At 39.2% G+C, this 22237-nt stretch overlaps 1 protein-coding gene across 15 annotated transcripts in view; it reads left to right on the top strand.

The window, feature by feature from the left end:
* Window positions 1–22237, top strand: part of PDE4D (phosphodiesterase 4D) — a 729058-nt gene that overhangs the window by 479284 nt on the left and 227537 nt on the right. For all 15 annotated transcript variants that reach the window (XM_057495007.1, XM_057495013.1, XM_057495011.1 and 12 more), the window contains exon 2: window positions 21091–21282. In XM_057495007.1, coding sequence (XP_057350990.1) covers window positions 21091–21282 — 192 coding nt within the window. The remainder of the gene's footprint in view (window positions 1–21090; window positions 21283–22237) is intronic.

A 22237-nucleotide genomic window follows, 5' to 3' on the forward strand; every position in this document is an offset into this window, starting at 1 on the left:
AAAGGCAACACTTCTCAGGAATATCAGCCAAAGTTTGACGCACTCAGGAGGAAGCATAGGTGTATCAGCACACAACTGCTGTGGCATTGAGACGTGATGCCATGGAGTAGATTGAAGTTCTGGGCTTCCAAAATTGGTTGTGTACCTGACTAAAGAGAACTCTAGCAAGGACTTGGAAAAACCGTTCTTCTGCAATTCCTCTGCCCTGTTTACCATTGCTTAAGCAGTATTTATTTTGGTAACAGGAATACCTAGCCTTCCAGAAGCAACTTAATCTCCACCATTGCAAAGATAACCTTCTGAGGTAATCTCAACATTTAGTAGAGGCCACGAAACATCTCTGTGAAATAAGTAGCTCAAGTTTCTAGTTATTGCCCATGACATTGATTTCACATTACTTACCGTCTGACAGTAAAAAAAAAAATGCCTTTGCTCTTACCTCACACTATATACAAGGTTGGATAATGAGAGATTATTACATTTTGCTTGATGTATTTTGGCATAACAGGTAGCATGTATTGTTACCACAATTTTTAAATATTTTGAAACAGTTATGAGATATCTCAGGTGAAATACAGCTTTTAATACAGTATTCAAAAGAGATAGCTCTAATTCAGGGCAACAGATCTTAAAGTATGGCACCCTTTTGCTACTTCCAGTTCTTTCTGTTTGGCACAGGGGCTGGGGAAAGGAAGAGGCAGATCTTGTCATTTCTGTTGAGAGCATCAAAAACAGTAACTCAAGGTGCCCAAAAAAGTCAAGTGACTTCTTTTCCTACCCAAGCCATAAATACATGAGAACTGGGATTTATTTGTGTTAAATGCAAAATGCCCACTCCATTTCTTTTTTCTGTTAAGTATGTGAGTTCTTATCTATTATCCAAATGCTTATCTGATTACCTTTATCTACTAATCCAAATGGAGATGACAAGGTTACAGTGTTACTTTTGTTCCTGTTTTATGAGAGTTATCAATACATTTGGATGAGATATACAAAGGACAAATATTCTCTTTCATTGTGCTAAGCATGACTTTTATTAGCTAAATGTCTCTGTGACACAGGGAATAGCCAGTGCTTACCCAGTTCAGATCACATGCCATGTACTGTTATTCTAAATACTATTTTCTCCATTTCATGGAAAAGGAAACAGAGGCATGGAGAGGTTGATTAACTTGGCCAAGTTTACATAGATAATAAGGGAGAGAGAGAGTCAGGTTTTGAACCCAAACAGTCTAGACCATATGTTCTTAACCACCAGGAAATAGTGCTTTTAATGTTCTTCTTCCTGAAGAGGTTAAATTCTAGGAACAAACATACCCTCTACAGGTAGGCATACACACCTGTGTATGTCTTAATAAAAGAATTAATAATAGGATGACTTCCTGTCACACCAAGTAAAGAAGCCAGGATATAATGAGTACTTGTTGTGAGTGTGCACTGGACAAAGTTCATTACAAATTTTATACTGCTGAGTTCACACACACACACCCACACACACACACACTCCCTTTATGAGGGCAGTATTATTTCTAAATGAGACAGATGAGGAAACAAGCTCAGACAGGTTGAATGGCCAACATTGTCCAATTAGCAAATGGCAGATTCAAGATGCAAGCATGGGTTTCTCTGTCACTACAGACCATTATTTTCCCACTATACCATGATGCTGCCTCTTCCCAGTCATTTAATCACTTACTCATTTAACGTGCATTTATTGAGTACCTGCTATCTGCTAATGCCTTGTTAAGCACTATAGGGAAAGTGCAAGATTTAAATTCACAGGATCTAGGTTCAGATCCCAGCTCCACCATTAACCAGCAAGCCATTAAATTTCTCTGAGCTGCAGTTTCATCATCCATAAAATTAGAGATGACAGTAAAATGTATTTCAGAGAAATGCTATTAAGAGCAAATAAAATAATGGATGTAAAAGCATTTGATAAATAGTGAAGCATCATGTAAATGTTGTTTTTATTATGATGATTAAAGTAAATGGTATGAGGCCTCCCAACCTCAAGTAGCTGGGGAGGGCCAGTCGCTAAGGGGAGAAATGTTTCTAAAGCCAGTTGCAGTAGGTCAAGATAATGCTTTATGGTGAACATGAAGATGTGTGGAATTGCAGGAGCAAGAATTGAAGGCCTCTCAGACATTAGTACATGCAAAGCTTTGAGGAATAAGAAAGATTTCATAGACGGAACTTTGGAACCAGACATTAAAGTAATCTAGATGCCATGATAAAAAATTTCAATCTACTTTTGTAATTTGTATAACAAGTAGTTATTCAAGGAAGTAACATAATCACAGTTTCCCACCCCTCCAAGTTATCTCCCGTCCCCTTCTTTTCCTCCCTCCATTCTCCCTGCCTCTTTTCCCTTCTTTGCTTCTGTTTTCTCCCATTCAGCTACTGTGGAGAGTGGTGTGTTGCACTAGGACATGTGGGCCTTGGAGGCTGGTGTGCTGTGCAGCCGAGAGCAGCTTCGGCCCTGCATGCCCTGCCTCCTGACCTCACATGGAGCCCAGGAGCATGAGCTGAGTGCAGTGCTGCGCAGCAGGAGTCAGGAATGTCAAAGTCAGAGGGACCCCTGGACGCAGATCTGGTGTGCCTACCTTGACAGCACATCAGATCTCCGGGACAGCTTTTTTAAAAAACCAATTCCTCCCTGGGTCCAAGATCAGATCTACTGACTCAGAGTATCCAAAATTAGAGGCCTAAGAATCTATGGTTTTAAAGGTCTTTCTTTCCAAAGTGGTGTGCAGACAAGAAACTGAGACTGATGGGGAGCCAATCTCTGTTTTTTTTGAAAAAATTACTTAATCCCAGAAGAGCCCAGAAGTTAGCCAAAGTCACAGCAGTTAGTAGCAGAGTTAGAACTCAAATTCAGGACTCCCCATTCCCAGCCCAGTACTATTACCTAGGGTCAGTTTTATCTTTCTCTTATAAAGAAATACATTTCTTTTTTTTTTTCAAATACTCGAGGAGTATGAAATAGAAACCCCTTTGTTTTGCAAAGCTGGTCTGCAGTGTTTAACCACATAGTTTGCTCTATCTTCCCCCAAGTGTTAGTTAACATTTCCCAAATACGTAAGGCATTACAACGTAGTTAGGACAGTTAACAAGGTAATTAACCAAAGTGATGGACCCTTACTGTAATCCCTTTCAAGTTTTGTCACACTATTATTTAGAGATGGTAAATACATTTTTTAATTTCAGCAAAATGTCACATTCTACACCAAAATTTTGAACATTGTGCTCAAGACAGCTAGGTAATATCTCAAAATGAGTTCTAATAAGGATGTTAAAATAAGAATTTGTTTTTGTTTCAAGGTTTATGAAATTAAAGTGAATCCAGTAGTCCAATCCTCCATTTAAACCTTTTGTCCAAAGATCAGAAGATTTTGGTTTGAGTCATAGTCCAGACACCAAAATGAAAGAGACTCTGGGCAAACCATTAGCCTCCTCCCTGACCCTCAGTTTCCTCTTTGCAAACGAGGACAAGAATTCGTGTCCCCCACCTACCACTGAGCCCAGCGTGACTGTATGAATCCCACTGAACAATGGCTATGAAAAGGCTTTAGAAACAATGTCAGACTAGGTGAAATGGAGGGAAAGGCCTACTGGGAGGAATTATTTTGTTTCCCCAGGACAAGTCATCATAGTTCAGGCCATCATTAGAGGCACAGTGGAGCTCATGCACATGGCAGGAGGCTGAGGCACCCACGTAACCTGCAAGATGATTTTCATGCAGTCTAAAGGGCCAAGTATGTTAGTGGGATCAGTGGCCAACTGGTCTTAAACTCATAATTTCAATGCAAGTTGAAAGGTATAGGGGAGGAAAACATTTCCCTTCTGCCATTCTGGGTTCTTTGGCTGGCCTAATACTTAAATTTTTATAAGACGATAGAAAATACTAGGAACAACACATGCTGGCAACGATGCAGAGAAAGGGGAACCCTCCAGCACTGCTGGTGGGAATGTAAACTAGTTCAACCATTGTGGAAAGCAATATGGAGGTTCCTCAAAAAACTAAAAACAGAAATACCATTTGACCCAGGAATCCCACTGCTAGGAATTACCCAAAGAAAACAACTTCTCAGATTCAAAAAGACATCTGCACCCCTTCGTTTATTGCAGCACTATTTACAATAGCCAAGATATGGAAGCAACCTAAGTGTCCATCAGTAGAAAAATGGATAAAGAAGATGTGGTGTGTATATATAATGGAATACTATTCAGCCATAAGAAAGAAACAAATCCTACTATTTGCACAACATGGTTGGAGCTAGAGGGTATTATGCTCAGTGAAATAAGTCAGGCAGAGAAAGACAAACACCACATGATTTTCCTTGTTTGTAGAGTATAACTGAAGCAAAACTGAAGAAACAAAACAGCAGCAGACTCAGAGACTCCAAGAAGGGACTAGTGGTTACCAAAGGGGAGGAGTGGGGTAGGGCAGGTGGGAAGGGAGGGAGAAGGGGATTGAGGGGTATCATGATTGGTGCACATGGTGTGGGGGATCACAGGGGAGACATGCCACACGGGGAAGTGTAGCTCAGAAAAGACAACTAGGGAGGGGCTCTGTGGCATCTTACTACACTGATGGACAGAGACTACAACAGGGTATAAGGGGAACTCGACAATAAGGGTGAATGTAATAACCACATTGTTTTTCTTGTGAAACCTTCATAAGAGTGTATATCAATGATATCTTAATAAAAAATTTGACATAAGACAGTTTAACAGGAGAAAAACTAATTTAATTTTGTACGTATAGGAGCCTCATATAGACATGGAGGGTCAGTGACAGTCAGGAAGTTGAGGCTTATATACCAGCCTGAACTGAGAAGGGGTTAGAGGTCTGGGGCTTCAGAGAAGAGGGAGACAGTTCACAGGAAGATGGGGAGAGCAAATGTTTGGTAAACAAATGTTTGCCATGCCACACACATAAACCTTTCTGCAGTAGAAAGTTGTCTCTGGTGGTAGTTTTCTTACTGGTATACACCCCCTCTCTAAATTCCTTTAGGCAGTTAAGAGGAGGTAAAAAGCTCTTGAATCTGTTAGGCCTTAATTGCCTTCAGCTCAAATAATCTACATGCCAAAGTGGCCCATTCTGGGGCAGCCTGCCCTGAACCCCATTGAAGGGTAGCTGTGCACGAAGAATCTAAGAGGATAAGCATTGATGTGTTTTGTTTTTTTATTTTCCTCTTGTCAAATTTAATTTCTAGTTCTAATTTTTACAGGGAAAGAAAAAGAAGGGTTAAAAGTCACATTTAAAATTTTGTGAAGTTCTAAAGATAGGAAAAAAAGAAAAAAGATACCTATATTGAATGAATGCTTATAAAAACTCTGATTTTGATTTCATGGAATATGGGCATTTGGGGGCCTATTTTTAAGATTTGGTCAAAATTAAATTTTTAAGGTCAAAAAAGTATGTGATCATATTAGCGCCTGTAATTCCAGGGGGAAAATCCTGGGGCAAAATGCTTTTAAAACCAAAATCAGTCAAAGGGAGAAATAAAGTTTAAGAAATCCATCTATTTCTTACAAGCAGTTGTCTCCATCTCTCTCTTGACTGGGCTGCAGCAGAAGAGCAAGCTCCACCCACCCTCTCCAGTCTGTATACACCCTTGCACACCCTTGTAATTACCTACTGATATGTAGATGGACTAAACTTCTCCACCCCTTGGAAACACCTATTGATATGCAGATGCACTAAAGCCAGGGAAGAGATTCTGGAAATACTGTAGTTCTACCCACAGGCCTTTTTCTTCCAACATAAATTTTTAAAAACTGGCATCTATTCTTTTTTAGACTCTCTTTGTAGCTTAATGTATGAAAAAGAATAGAATTTATTTTATAAGGTGTACTTTCTGTAAAAATAAGCACATTTGAAATTAAATTTTTTACCATTGGTACTCATATATAGGCAGGCTAGAGATTAAGTTTCTATTTACATATTACTGTGTAGTGGTACAATGTAATACTAAATATTTTACAGACCAAGAATCAAAACAATTATAGTTCCTATTAGGAAATACTGTATCTGAGCATTCTGGCATGACCATCTATAGCCAGTTAGAGAAATCTTTGCAAGTTTGAAAGGCTGTCCCGTTACAGATGGCCATGTTATACCATTCTAAGAACTTCATATATCACTTTGGACTTCTCACTAAAAAAGTTCAAGTCTTTTTTTTTTTTATTGAGGTATAATTGACATATAACATTATATTAACTCCTGGTGGATAGCATCAATAATAGGTGTTTGTATACACTGCAAGCTTACCACCACAATCAGTCTAGTTACCATCTGTCATCAAACAAAGTTACAAATATTTTTTTCTTGTGATAAGAACATTAAGCTTTACTCTCTAGACAATTTTCAAATATGCCCTGCAATATTATTGACTATGGTCACCATATTGTACGTTACATCCCCATCCATGACTTATCTATTTTTTTTTGGATTTTTTTTTTGCTATCATTAATATACAATCACATGAGCAACATTGTGGTTACTAGATTCCCCCATTATCAAGTCCCCACCACATACGCCATTACAGTCACTGTCCATCAGCGTAGTAAGGTGCTGTAGAATCACTACTTGTCTTCTCTGTGCTATACTGCCTTCCCTGTGCCCCCTCCCTATGATATGCATGCTAATTGTAATGCCCCTAATTCCCCTTCTCCCTCCCTTATGGCCCACCCTCCCCAGTCCCTTTCCCTTTGGTAACTTTTAGTTCATTCTTGGGTTCTGTGAGTCTGCTGCTGTTTTGTTCCTTCAGTTTTTGCTTTGTTCTTATACTCCACATACGAGTAAATTCATTTGTACTTGTCTTTCTTCACCTGGCTTATTTCATTGACCATAATACCCTCTAGCTCCATCCATGTTGTTGCAAATGGTAGGATTTGTTTCTTTCTTATGGCTGAGTAGTATTCCATTATGTATATGTACCACATCTTCTTTATCCATTCTTCTACTGATGGACACTTAGGTTGCTTCCATATCAATAGTGCTGCAATAAACATAGGGGTGCATATGTCTTTTTGAGACTGGGAAACTGCATTCTTAGGGTAAATTCCTAGAGCGGAATTCCTGTGTCAAATGGTATTTCTGTTTTTAGTTTTTTGAGCAACCTCCATATAACTTTCTACAATGGTTGAACTAGTTTGCATTTTACATTCCTACCAGCAGTGTAGGAGGGTTCCCCTTTCTCCACATCCTCGCCAGCATTTGTTGTTCCTCTTCTTTTCTATGTTGGCCATCCTAACTAGTGTGAGGTGATATCTCATTGTGGTTTTAATTCGTATTTCCCTGATATTTAGCGATGCGGAGCATCTTTTCATGTGCCTGTTGGCCATCTGAATTTCTTCTTTGGAGAAGTGTCTGTTCATATCCTCCACCCATTTTTTAATAGGGTTATTTGCTTTTTGGGTGTCGTGGCATGGACTTAATCTATTTTATTACTAGAAGTTGGACCCCTTGACTCCCTTTTCCCATTCACCCACTGCATTTTTTAGAAGGAGTATAAATGGGAAATAATCCAAAAATGGGAGCAAAGATTATACAAAATAAAGTCTACAAAAAAGAGAAAAGAAAGACAAAATATACCTATTTCGATATCAGAATCCATTCAGAAAATAGGCTAGTTGGCACAGATGGATGATTAATACAAATATTTGAAATATATCATTGCATAAAAATGAAAGGAATTTTAATGCCTAAGAAGGAAAACTTGACTTTTTTTGGAAAACTTTGTCAGTATCAAAGCAAAGGAGGTCAGCAAGGATGACTAGAGGTCAAATGTATTTAGAAAACAGCCATACATCTCTTAGCTATGGATTGGTACATCAGTAGGATTCATAAACAGTCTTACTATAAATTTGGTTGTCCTGAGGGAAAAAAACCCATTCTAATGTAGAAGTAGGAACTGAGTGCAGCTACTGTAATTCTTGTGTCTTCTCAGTGAGCTCTGTTCCTTCCCAGTGGTGTCTGGAAGGTGGTGTTGAATATTTGTGGGATGGATAGACTCATTTCTATGGCCTATCCTATCATGAGCAGGATGTGTGGATCATTTGAGTTTGGTCTCTAAGGTGACAAGAAAATGGTTCTCATACCAGAGCACCACTGAAGCTCAGTGAAGGGCAACACAAACTGGACACTACTCCATTCTTTCAGAAGCCATATAGCTGAGTAGGTAACTGCCTGAACTTCCTCTAGGGAAGCACATGTGGCTCTAGAATGGCATTTCACCTATGAGTTCAGGACAGGAAGGGTCTCAGGCATCTGATTCAATGTACAACATGCCCAATCAGAAGAACCAAGTCAACCCTGATTCCATTGCAAATGAACTAGGAAACAGTGATGAGTCATTCTGTTCTAGATTTGGGTACACTATGAAATGCTTCTAGGACTTGCCTGTAGACTCTGGCCCTTACTCCTATAAATGTATACACTCAGAATGCCATTTTTCGTCTAGAATCCCATTCTAAATAAGGCAAGCTTAATTTGATCTGATACTTCTGATACCTGACTCACTCCAGTGGGGCATGGATTCAAATCCTGAAGGAAAGTGACTCCTAGTCCTGTTTCTCATCCATGATCCAGGGACACATTCATGCCTGAGTTGATCCTCTCTAGCTTTTCTGATTGTCATTAAGGCAGAACAGAAGTGGACTGCTTTCACTCTTTACAGAACAATCTCAACTGTGTATAGCGATCATAAACTTATTCTCTAACACTTCTTTGTCCCTTGGATGATAAAAAATGTCTTAATGAGAAAGTAGGTGTGACTAAGTAGATAAAGTCATAGTGGTGGTAGGGGGCTGGTAACTAAACCAAATGTGAAAATTACAGTGGGTTTCACTTGGCCCTCTGGGCAGGCACTTTTTTTTTTCTTAGTCTAGAGGTAGGTTGCATGTAAAGGTTTGGTAGTGTAATATACATTCAGCACTGCCAAATTAGTTTGGCACCCACTGCGTTTTTTAGAAGGAGTATAAATGGGAAATAATCCAAAAATGGGAGCATGTTTTCCATTGTAGTGCAGTAGGTGGAATTGTGCTAACAAGTAAACCCCCAAATTAAGCATCTTAAAAAATAAGTTCGTTTCTTATCAAAGAATGCTCTTCATCAAATAACACCTGTCTAGGTTGGTGTTTTTTAGGAGACAGGGCAGCTTTCTTCCTTGGTGTCATTCAGGGACAAGAGCCTCCTGTCTTACATTTCCATCATCCTTCATGGCTTCTGCGTCTTTGTCATCCAGCTGGCAGAAGGAGAAAGAGCACAGAGAGGAGCATGTGGGTGGAGTTAAGAGCCAGTCCTGAAAGCGGCCTGCAGTAGTTCTCTTCACATCTGGCTGCGTGGCCAAATCTCACTGAAAGAGAAGCATATAAATGAGGATTTCTTGTATGCCCAGGAACAAGCAGAGAATGGAATTTGGCAGACAACGAGCTGAATTTACCACATACATAGTCCTGACTCTTGAATTCTATACTTTCCCAAGATAGTTTTGTCTTTAGTCAGGATTATATGCAAAATCATTTCAAGGAAATGTAAAAATCTTTACTCTTCAAAATCATAGTTGAAGTAGATTCTACAGCTCTTTGGCAGTCCATTCCAATAGCTTAAAAATTTTAAAGATAATTTGTGAGTATCAGTAATTCACAAATGTAAGAAATGACTAGGAAAAGCTCATTTCAATGTGCCCATAATACAACAAGACATAAGCTGTTTGGTGTGAGTGTTTACATGTTTGTTTTTATTCTCTGTGATTCATTTTTAATGAACTGCAGAAGAGAATGCTTGTTTATGACTATCTTAGGATGTTATTCTGTCATTGCTCTGCCTGAAGTTGGATTGAAGAAATGGTGCCTTAATTCAGGCCACAAAGCTCTCCAAAACCCTTCTCTGGTCTCTTCTACCCAGTGGAAAAACCCATCTGTTTGGATCATTGAGGTTTGAAACTGAGTAATATCACTTCTGGAAATAGATTTAATAGTATGGCTGGTGAATTGTTTCCTGACCTGTTTGAAGGAGAGGCCAGACCCAGTGGAAAACATGGTATATGAGCTTTCATATCCATTAGTGGAATAAGAGTAAGAGTTAGGTTGTATTTTTAAAGGCGATTTTAGTAGAACTCTTACAGTTTTTGTTTTCATTTATAATCTTGCCTAGATTTATTTAATCTATTGAATATACAATATTTAAATGGTTAAGTATTTTCACAAAAGGTTCATAATTTAATAATGATTCATTCAATAAAACCACTTGGAAATTTATTAGTAAGTCTAAATATATGAATAGCCTGGATTGAGACTGAGAACCACACTTTTAAAAGCTGCCCCTCAAAATGAAAGTCATAATCTCTGTAGAGACAACTGGGGTTTAAAGTGCATCCCTCTTCAGATCTTCAAAGTGGTTCTGATATCCTACCTGGCAGAATCACTCCCCACTCCCCAAGATGAGTTAATAATTACTACCTGCAAGAATAAACAAGTGCAAAAGGCCAGAAAAATTCTGAAAACTATGAATAAGCTTTGAAAATTTGGGCTATTGAAAAAATAAAGAGGAAAAAAAGAATGAATAAAAAATTAGTCTCTAATAATAATTTACCCTTTAGAAAAAAATATGGTACTACATTTCCATTTTCAGCCATTCCATTATTTTTACTGTCCTTTCCTGTCCTGTCATTACATCAAATGCAAATTTGCTGTGAAACTAGTAAGGACCGAGCTCAAAGCCCCTCACTGGCCTCACTTTTCACATTCTAGGAGAGGGCCGCAGCGGCTGCACATAGTATTAGGTTTCTGCAATTTGCAAGTGTAAGAATTGTTTTTGTATTCTTTTCCTTAAAGCAAACTCTCCAAATTATATAACCTTCATGTGCCACAACACCTGGATTCTGCCCATGACCCCATAACTGACTGGGTGTCAGACAGGAGGATACTCAAATAACCCCTATTAAAATATCTTTTCATGATTTCTTCAAAAGGCTTATAGGATTTTCTCTTTTAAAAAGTAACCAATTCCTAGTCAAAATATAAATAAAAATAATAAACTTCACCTGAAGTAGTGCCGCACAGGTAACCATGGTAAATAATCACCAGTATTAGTAAGCAGTACTACATCTATAGATATTAATGCATTCATAATAACAGATATTTAGTGTGCAACTACTATGTGCCAGGCACTATTCTAGGTCTTGGGGACAAGTTATTTCTGCGCTTGCAGAGCTTAGGGGAGAAAGACAAACAACATAAGTAAATAAAGTTTTTCAGAGGCTGATGAATGCTGGAGACAAATTTAAAAGGAAAGGAGTTTAGAAAAGGCTAGGAGATTAGAGTTGCAGTTTTAACTTTTTTATAGCAACTTAATTTTTTTCCAGCTCTGTTTGGACATAATTGGGTATATATTGCAAAATGATTACCACAATAAGGCTAGTTTAACAGGTGCATCATCTCACATAGTGTCAACTTTTTTGTGGTGAGGACTTTTAAAATTTATTCTCAGCAACTTTAAGATATACAATATGCTGTTGTTAACTGTAGTCACCACTCTATGCATTACATCCCAGAACTTATTCATCTTATAACTAGAAGTTTGTCCCCTTTGACCACATTTACGCATTCCTCAAGCCCCCCACACCCCCCACCACAGCCCCTGGAAACCACCAGTGTGTTCTCCGGATCTGTGAGTTTGTTCTTTGTAGATTCTACTTCTAAGTGAAATCATACAGTCTTTTCTCTTTCTGACTTATTTGACTTAGCATAATGCCCTCAGGGGTCATCCATGTTATTGTGACAGGATTTTCTTCTTTTTATAGCTGAATAATATTTATTTGTATAAGTATACCACCCCTGTTTTGGCTACTGTAAATAATACTGCAGTTAACATGGGGTGCAGATATCCCTTCAAGATAGTGATTTCATTTCCTTTGGATAAATACCCAAAAGTGGGATTGCTGGATCATAGACTTTCAAGTTCTGGACGGACCTCTGTGCTGCTTTCCATACTGGCTGCACCATTTTACAATCCCACCAACAATGTACCGTGATTCGTCTCACTAGGAGGCTAGAAAAGGCTAGGAGATTAGAGTGGCGGTTTTAAATAGAGTAGCCTGGGAGTATCTCACCAGTAAGGTGACATTGAGTGGATATCTGGGTAGAGAATATTCCAAGCAGAGGGAAGGGCAAGTGCAAACCCCTGAAGAGGGATCACTCGCTTGTGTTCAGAAAACAGCCTGGGAAGAAGTGCCTGAAGCAAAGTGAGCAAGGGGAAGACAGGCATAGGATGAGATTGGGTCAGGGGCTCACATCGCCCACGAGGGCCTTAAGCCTGTGTGAGGACGTCATACTACTCTGAATAGACTAGGAGGCCTTTGGAGAAGGGCGAGCAAGGCCTTGCAGGCATCTGATTGACATTTTAGCAGAATCACTAGGTCTGCAAAATAAAGAATAAACATGGGAGAAGTAGGAGAGCTTACCATTAAATATCTGTGCCCCAGTGTGGGCTTATCAAAGCACTCTTAGTTGCTTTCTTATCACAGAAAAATATAAATAAATACAGAAATACCCTCACTCCACCTTGTTAACATGACACCGCTTCTTTTCTTTGGCTTTAGCTTGATGTAGCCACGCTTGGAAGAAAGCTGAATTTTAGAAATACAACAGCTTAGACGTGATCTCAGAGTATAAAGGGTTGGAAGTTACCTGCTACATGCCGCACAAGGAAAATAAAGCAGAGTGAGACACAGAGGGCTGCCTTGGCTGCTTAGGCCAGGATCTGTGTGCTCACTGCTCTTCCCATCCCTTCCGCACTCTTAGCTGGAGATCAACAAATGAAAACAGGTTGTAAGGGAAAGAATACATGCTTGCTTGTTTTATTCTTAGTCACAGTGAGGACTTGAACTTTTCAGATCAATTAAGGGTGGCCAGCAATTTCAAAAATACCACTTTCCATTATCAGCATAGATTCAGGTTAAATGTGTATTTATTATTCAAATTGTTGTTTCTAGAGAATTGTTGCAGGCATGGGCCTGATCTGTCGCTGGGGGCTTTGTCTCAAATACCAGCACCAGAGCCACATGCTAGGAGCTGTCTGAGATTCTTTGGCAAGTTAGAGTTTCAGTTAAGAAAAGTTTTCTTTAAAATAATCATTAAAAAGTAATCTGCAAACCTCAAGTGAAACAATTCTTGGTTTGGGCTCTTTAAATTTTAGATCTAATAAATATTTTTCAGAAAATTTGGCCTTTTGCTATCTCCTTTGGCAAAAACCTACTAAGCAAGTCCTTTAGTCCCTTCTGGCCTCCAGTCCAAACGTCAGATTTCTGTGTTCATTTTTACTGGAAACTCTTTATTGATCTGTGTCACTTGGGAGTATCATTGACAAGTCAGAAGCAAATGTGTGTTTCCATGGATCACTGGACATTTTTACTCATAAATAAGCACACACTTTCCACCTTTGTGCCAGGCTATAAAAAAAAATCTGTAAAAACAAAGGTTAAAATGTTCCTCTTCTTAAATGCTTGTCCTCTGCAAATGTGCAAACTCTGCAAGCTAACATGCATACCATCACTTAACTATATAATCCACTGAAGTGGCTAAATATCATGTCCTCTTGGGGTATTCTATTTACATTTGAAATGCAGGGTTTTTTTAATATATTGGGAAATGTTGCCACACTTGTGTATCTCTGTAAAATGCTATTTTCTACAGTTTCATCTCTATAGGTAATCTGAGCAAAGTAAATATTCAAATGGAGAATTTTGAGAAGCAGCATTTTCTTTACTCCAGAGAAGCTATTTGACCTGCAGGGAAATCTTGAATGGGAAATAACACTGGCATTAATTAGAAACAGGTTTCATAACCTTGTGGTATTGATAACAATGGGTAAAATATTTATTTTAAAGAGAAAAAACATATTTGAAAGTCATTTTCCAATTCTGGTTATACCTCCATTAGGCCTGAAGGTGAACCACCCTCCCCCAACCCCCCACCCCAACAAGTGGCAAAGCACCAAACTTGAGGCCTTTGTCTAGCCAACAGCACAGGCCTCAGTACCCATGGGAGAGTTGGACTTCGGAAAATAAAGAGCGATATAAATCCCCAAGGTACCCCCACAATTGGAGACCTGAGGTCTACAGGACTGTTTCTGCCCATTCCGTTCAGCTGCAGCCTCACCCAAGTTGCTGGGACCTCCATGCCTTCCGTCGTTCCTCACAGGAAATGGTTCTTTCTCCTCAGTGAAGAGTATCTAGAGAAAAATCAATCGTCCCACGCTCTCCCTGGGTGTTATCCTGTTGGAATTATGAAGTGGGGTGGGGATGTAAAAGCAGCTGAAGTTGTAAGAGCAATCTGGCTCCTGCATGTGTCGCCTCACTGACCGCCAGGGTTGATGCAGGGCTGAGAAGCCCTCAGTTCCCTTTCCCTCTTATCCCTGCCTTCAGGTTCTTCCCGAAGCAGTGTGCTCAGTACAGAGAATGACCTAGATGGAAAGTGCCCTTCAAAGATAGAGCAACAACAATAAAAATAACAATAGCTGCTAATTATTGGGAATGTACTAGCTATCAGGCCGTGTGCTAAATGCTTTTCAAACTTTCTGTCTTCCAATCCCACCGTAGCCTCGAGCTAGGTTCTGCCATCATCCTTACCAGGAAATGGAGCTTTAGGAAGGTACAGCAACTCACCCAAGAGCATACAGCTAGAAAGTGGCAGAACCAAGTTTTGAAATTTAACATATGTTTTCTAACCCCCAAATGAATGTCTTAACAGGAGCATTTTCGGTGTCTCCCCACCTTTCACAGAGAGCAATAAGATCTTTACTGTTAACATGCCATTATTCTTAATACATCGTCACAGAAGGCACTCTTGGACGCTCTGGCATTAGAGGAGGCTTCCAGGGTTCCCACCAACATACAGCCCTCAGCAGCTGCTAGGTTCTCCCCGGGGTCTTCCCTGTGGGAGTTCTTCACAGATGCTTGGATAACGGGACATCTTTCCACAGAGGCTCCCAGCAGCTGCTCCCCTGAAGTCCTGTGTCTCCTCTACTCAGGCTCCACACTAGGGGCACAAGGTCCTGAGGACCAGGCTGCATGAACTGAGCTGTTTACCCAGCAAATGGCAGGACCATAGCTCAGGGAAGAGCCCACATCGTGGTCAAGAACAGATGCAAAATGTTTAAACCAGAGAATCAGGTCTAGTGTTAGGCCAAAAGGATGAGAAATTATGCGGAGCAGACAAATAATTGCAAGGAGTAGATACCACGTGTGGGAGTAGTGGAGAAGCTGAATGGTAGGTGGATGGGTAACTGCATGGAACAGTGTGGAGAGCTAGGGGGCACGTCTGGTGGCTAATCAGTGTCTGTTTTCTGCTTGGCTTTTGGTGGGGGTAGGCTCCACTGAAAGGGATGAGCCTGTGAAGTTAACTCTCCTCAGTCGGCTAGATACAACCTCCAGCAGTCCGACAGCAACAGGCCAGCTGCTCATTCCTCGTACTGGCCTCTCATAGGGGGCCATCCACAGCTGCATCACTGCTTCTGCACAGATGTTTTCTGGGTGAAAGCTGGCTCTGTTGGGGAATGTGTGCCTCATTTTGAACTGAGTTAAGAACAGCGGGATAACAAACATGTGGGACAATAGAACATCTCAGTTCCATTTGCTAAGACCTTCCACTTGCCCACTGACCCTCCTTATTCCAAAAGAACTCTCAAATTCTATTAAGAAACCCACCAAATGGGTTACAGCAGAGAATCTTTTACACCTTAGTGTTATATTCAAAACTGGAAAAAAAAAGGAGATTTGTCTCCTTCCAAAATTTGGGATCATATAAGCACCTAGTCTTTGTGACCAGAATTAGACTTGGCATGCTTGATCTATAAGTTGATGTTTCTTATATAAGAATATTACTTTCAAGGAGTTAACGTTTGAAGTTCCATTCAGGTGAGGAAGTTCAGAGATGATCCTGTATTTTTGTAATGGTTAATAGGAGGTTTTGCAGTAGAGACATAAGCTTGGCGACCATTCCCCTGAACTCTGAAATCAGACAGCTTGAGCTTAAAACCCACTTATAAACTGTATGGCCTTGAACACATTACTTAGCATAAAGCCACTTTTCTATGACTCAGATTCCTCAATGTTCAAATGGAAACTACAGTGCCTACTTCAAAGGTTATTGTGGGGATTCAATGAGATAATGTATATAAAGCACAGAGCACAATGTCTGGCACGTGGAAAGTGCTCCAAAAGTTGTATCATTAGGATTATTACTATCATCATTTTACTTAGACATTAGTACTCTCCCCAATTCTTTAGTTACCTTCTCAAGCTTCTGCTAATCTCACACTTGGGCTCCAACTGATTGGTAGTGAACCAACAGAGGACTCATTATATCAAAGTGTTTGCCACAGAATGTGTTTGGGAAATTCATGACCCATCGCTTTGATACCAGCATCTAAGTTTATGGTTACCCCCTGTCATCTTACTTTATTAATAATACTGTGACATGGACTGTTTGCAGTTAATTTAAAAAATAAGAAGCTTACTTGAAGTCATCTATATTTTCAGCCTCATTTAACTCTCAATTAATTTACAACTCACTGAATGAGAAAATACCATCTAGATTTGTCCCAAACCTAATCTCTCCCAAGAGAAGCCTCTTCATTCTAATATTTGAATAAAAGAGCTTTTTTTTTAGGAGTAAACATTTAAAACATCACTGACCATTTTTAGATTATTCTCAATCTGTTTGTAAAGCTAATAATATTTCTTAGATTAAAATAGTTTTATCAATATTTGATAATCACTTTCTATAGATTGTGAGCTTTTATTTCTTGAATAATATCTAAGATGTTTTCATGAGTTTTAAGAAATAGCTATGGCCTTTGAGTTTGTTTACAGATTTTGCTTAAGAAAATGATCTCCATCTAGTGGCAAATTGTTATATTACAACCTACAAAGAAAAATATCAAAGCCCCTAAAACATCTGGTGGTAAGCATTTTATGACCTAGTAATACATTTTTGGGGTTTTTTTTGCAAAAAAAAAATGTTAAATATTTTAAGATTTTCAGCAATTGTTCCAGACTTAAAATGGAGAATTTATTTAAGACTTTTGCTTCAATTAATTGGAAAAATTATAAGAAAATAGAAATTACTGAGTTGGGGGCTTATTTTGGTATTTATTCAGTTGAACTGAGAAAAACTAAGCCAAAAATGACACTCTTGTATCTCCTATATTTCTGTTTAAGCATAGCAAGAAAGGATACTTATACTTTATTTTTTAAAACAGTAAAACATCTTGATATTGAAGGGAAATTAACATAAGCAGTTTTTTATGTGTTTACATTAGGTCCTCCTCATGCTGAAGTGCTTCCATGACCATCTTCTTAGAGCAAAAATCTCCCTTTATCCTACCCCTATTCAGAGGTCTTTGCTGTCTTTCAGCTGTATACTGAATGCCTTCAAAAGCTTCCTTTATTTTTTTTTATTTTCTTATATTTTCATTAAGGTATTATTGATATACACTCTTATGAAGGTTTCACATGAAAAAACAATGTGGCTACTACGTTTTCCCATATTATCAAGTCCCCACCCATACCCCAATGCGGTCACTGTCCATCAGTGCAGCAAGATGCCACAGATCCACTATGTGCCTTCTCTGTGCTACACTGTTCTCCCCGTGATCCCCCACACCATGTGTACTAAACATAATACCCCTCAATCCCCTTCTCCTTCCCTCCCCTCCTGCCCTCCCACACCCCTCCCCTTTGGTAACCACTAGTGCATTCTTGGAGTCTCTGAGTCTGCTGCTATTTTGTTCCTTCAGTTTTGCTTCATTGTTATACTCCACAAATGAGGGAAATCAGTTGGCACTTGTCTTTCTCCACCTGGCTTATTTCACTGAGCATAATGTCCTCCAGTTCCATCCGTGTTGTTGCAAATGGTAGGATTTGTTTCTTTCTTATGGCTGAATAGTATTACATTGTGTATATGTACCACCTCTTCTTTATCCATTCATCTACTGATAGACACTTAGGTTGCTTCCATATCTTGGCTATTGTAAATAGTGCAGCGATAAACATAGGGGTGCATCTGTCTTTTTCAAACTGGAGTGCTGCATTCTTAGGGTAAATTCCTGTAAGTGGAATTCCTGGATCAAATGGTATTTCTATTTTGAGCATTCTGAGGAACCTCCATACTCCTTTCCACAATGGTTGAACTAATTTACATTCCCACCAGCAGTGTAGGAGGGTTCCCGTTTCTCTACATCCTTGCCAGCATTTGTCGTTTCAAGTCTTTTCTATGTTGGCCATCCTAACTGGTGTGAGGTGGTATCTCATTGTGGTTTTAATTTGCATTGCCCTGATGACTAGTGATGTGGAACATCTTTTCATGTGTCTGTTGACCATCTGAATTTCTTCTTTGGAGAACTGCATCTTCATATCCTCTACCCATTTTTTGATCAGGTTATTTGCATTTTGGGTGTTGAGGCATCCATGTTCTTTATATATTTTGGATGTTAACCCCTAAAATATTCTCCCATACTGTAGGATGCTTTTTTGTTCTGTTGATGGTGTCCTTTGCTGTACAGAAACTTTTTAGTTTGATGTAGTCCCATGTGTTCATTTTTGCTTTTGTTTCCCTTGCTCAAGGAGATGCATTCAGGAAGAAGTTGCTCATGCTTATATTCAGGAGGTTTTTGCCTATGTTGTTTCTAAGAGTTTTTTGGTTTCATGACTTACATTCAAGTCTTTGATCCATTTCGAGTGTACTTTTGTGTATGGGGTTAAATAATAATCTAGTTTCATTTTCTTACATGCATGTAGCTGTCCAGTTTTGCCAACACCAGCTGTTGAAGATGCTGTCATTTCCCCGTTGTATGTCCATGGCTCCTTTATCATGTATTAATTGACCATATATGGTTGGGTTTGTATCAGGGCTCTCTAGTCTGTTCCATTGGTCAATGGGTCTGTTCTTGTGCCAGTACCAAATTGTCTTGATTACTGTGGCTTTGTAGTAGAGCTTGAAGTCAGGGAGTGTAATTCCCCCCACTTTATTCTTCCTTCTTGGGATTGCAAAAGCTTCCTTTAAGTATTACTTTGCTATGAAGACTTCTCAAATATCTCAGTCTAGATTAATCTCATCTCCGTTGTTTTGGTATCTCAGTGTGCTCAGAGTAGGTGCTTTAATAAGTGCTTATTTAATCAAGCATATCCAAGAAGAGCTTTCCAGACGTCCTTTAATGATAAGAGATCCCTTCCCTTCTGGCCTTCTTCAGGATTGTGCAGAGTCCCACATGCATGACGTGCCTGTCCAGGTGAACAGATGTCCCCTGTCTGGGTGTCCTGGTTACTAACATACATTTTGGTTTACATAACTGTGCATTACAGCAGGAGGAACTTCAGAACAGTGGATGATTAAATCCAGTTAGAGCAGTAACTTTGGTCAGTTAACTTTTCTAGGAGCTGGTGTCCTTGTCTGTAAAGATAGTCTGTTCAACTAGATAATCTTTCATTGTCCTTTAAGGACCAAATAATGCATCCATGAAGTGACACCATTCTTAAAAAAAATTATAAATTGGAAAATATGTTTATGACTGGCCAAGCTACATTATGAATTTTGGCCTCCAGTCTCTGGGTTGTAACACTATGTATTAATAACTCCAATAAAGAAAGTAGTAGAATGTTTTAAAATTAGCTAGTTTATAGTTTGGATAAAGGTTCTAATGGAGAAAAAGTTGATAACAAGTAAACTTGAATTCATTTACTTACTCATTCAAAAAAATTTTAAACCACATACTTACTGGGATATCCTGAACTATCACCCTCCTTTCACAAGAACACATGAGAATTGACTTTAATACTGATTGATATTTGATTAGAAAAGTTTTTTTTTGAAAGTTTGTCTGGATTATAAGGACTGTGATGTTAATTGTGCCTGTGTGGTTCTTTCTTTCCCCATCTCTAAAATCTGTATTGCTAAGCACAAAGACTCATTCATTCACTCATTCATTGAGACTACTTAGTAAAGGTTCCTGAAGTGCCATGTGAAGTGCTAAGAACACTCAGAGTCTCCATTCTCACAAAGCTCACAGTGTAGGAAGGGAGACCGTTCTCAATTCATTGTAAATGCTACCAGTAGGGAGTGGGAACGTGTCTTGGGAGCACAGAGCAAGGGCATCTCATGAAGCTCCCGGGTATCAGCAGCCTTTCAAGTGGAGACTAAGTCCTCAAGAAATGACCAACATTGGTCAGGGAATAGGAGGGCTGAGTAATTAGGGGAGCAGAAAGTTAGGCAGGGATAGCCTGTGACATGGAGGTAGTGGTTCAGTATGGGTGGAACATGATGTGCCTGATGAAAGAGGGTTGCCTGTTGAGGTTTGGAAAATGGTTAATTGTAATTGAGAATGGATTGCTAAGACTGTATTAGTCTAGCTAAGAAATTTTGGCTTTATCCTGAGGACAACAGGGAGTTACTGGAAGGTTTTAAACTGACTAATGATGGAGTCAGATTTGTATTTTAAGAAGAAACACTCTTGGTACAGTGTGGAAAATGGATTCAAGACGCAAATTCAAAGACTGTTACAATAATGTAAGTGAGAATTGATGGAATCTTGAACTTAATATAGAGACAGTGGGAATGGAGGAAAGTAGATGCAACAGACATTAGTGATTAGATACATGTAGGTGGGAGGGAGACAAGCCCAGATTTTGGGAAATGATAATATTAGGCATATAATAGGTACTTGTTGAATTGAATTCAAATATGTAGTGAATTACTCTGTATTTGCTCTTTTCCTAGAAGGAATTCTGTACTTAGGAGAACTATCCTTTGAAGAATTGGTCCCTATTTAACTGAGGTTAAGTTTAGAGAGATCTATGTTTGGTATCTGGTCAGTTAACAAAAGTACCCAGAAGCTTAGGAAAACAAGAATGTGAAATCAATGTGTTTTTTACTTTTGTGTATTTCAATATTATCATATTGTAACATTAGGAATCAGCTGCAGATTTTCCCACTGTCAGTTCCAAAACTAAAATCTCCCTTTACTTAAATAGCAGCATGCAGGCATTCACAGTAGTGTCCTTCCTTCCCCTTCGTTTGCAGTTTTGATGTGGACAATGGCACGTCTGCGGGACGGAGTCCCCTGGATCCCATGACCAGCCCGGGATCTGGGCTAATTCTCCAAGCAAACTTCGTCCACAGTCAGCGTCGGGAGTCCTTCCTGTATCGATCCGACAGCGACTATGACCTGTCTCCAAAGTCTATGTCCCGGAACTCCTCCATTGCCAGTGATATGTGAGTATAAGGGTGAGCAAAGAGAAGAGGGCGTGCTCGCAGAAAATCAAGTGAATTTATCTCTGGAGTTGATGGTGTAATAAAACCAAAGATATTTGACTGTATGATTCTCTAATTTGGGAAGAATGGTGAGTAAAATTATACAAGCTGAAAATAAGTGGTAGACTTGAGTGCACTGTCCTTTATAAGAAACATTTACTTTCCCAAAGAATATATTATTTCTTTGGGAAAAGTGAGAGAGAAATGTAATGGATATATGTATACTTAAAATACTAGCTTATATTCATGTAAAACCTGAGTTTTAGCGACCCAGCCCATGAATACTTCCTAACATTTTGAAAGACTTTAAACTCGGTTAGATATTAGAGTGTTTAGCATTCTAAATATATCTCAATTGATGTACTGTACAGATGTTAGCACTGGTTTGCCAGATCATTTGAGACATCTCTGTGGGTTTTGCCTAAATTAAGCCAGCTTTGGAATATCAATCACTGGAGACAAGCACAAAAACTAAATTAGGCAGACCTGAATATTGTTTAAGACATGGCACAGCTTGGAAACTAATTGAAACTGATAAGCAGATTAGCTGGTCATATACCATCATTAGCTCATTTCCTCAGCACATTCCATTCTTGTACTTATTGTAATGCTCATTCATTTTCTGATTTCTGGAGGCTTCTAAAAAAGGCCTTACTCTTACTCAACACCTGTGTAGTCATTTGTGGCAACTCTGCCTCTGTATGGAGTTGGTCTCCGCTTTCCTCCGCTTTATCTAGACAGTTGTCCAATAACAGTCACCATCTTCTCTTGACACCATCTCAAAAACTGAGGACAGATTGCAATTCATCGTATAGGTATTAGACTGCACAGGGTCACTGAGGGTCTAGTGTTACTGTTGGTGCACTAACGCATCATTGAAATATGCCAGTAGGTCTAAACAGGGTCCTAGAAATGA

This window comes from Manis pentadactyla, chromosome 2, assembly GCF_030020395.1.
Source record: "Manis pentadactyla isolate mManPen7 chromosome 2, mManPen7.hap1, whole genome shotgun sequence".
NCBI classification, from domain to species: domain Eukaryota; kingdom Metazoa; phylum Chordata; class Mammalia; order Pholidota; family Manidae; genus Manis; species Manis pentadactyla.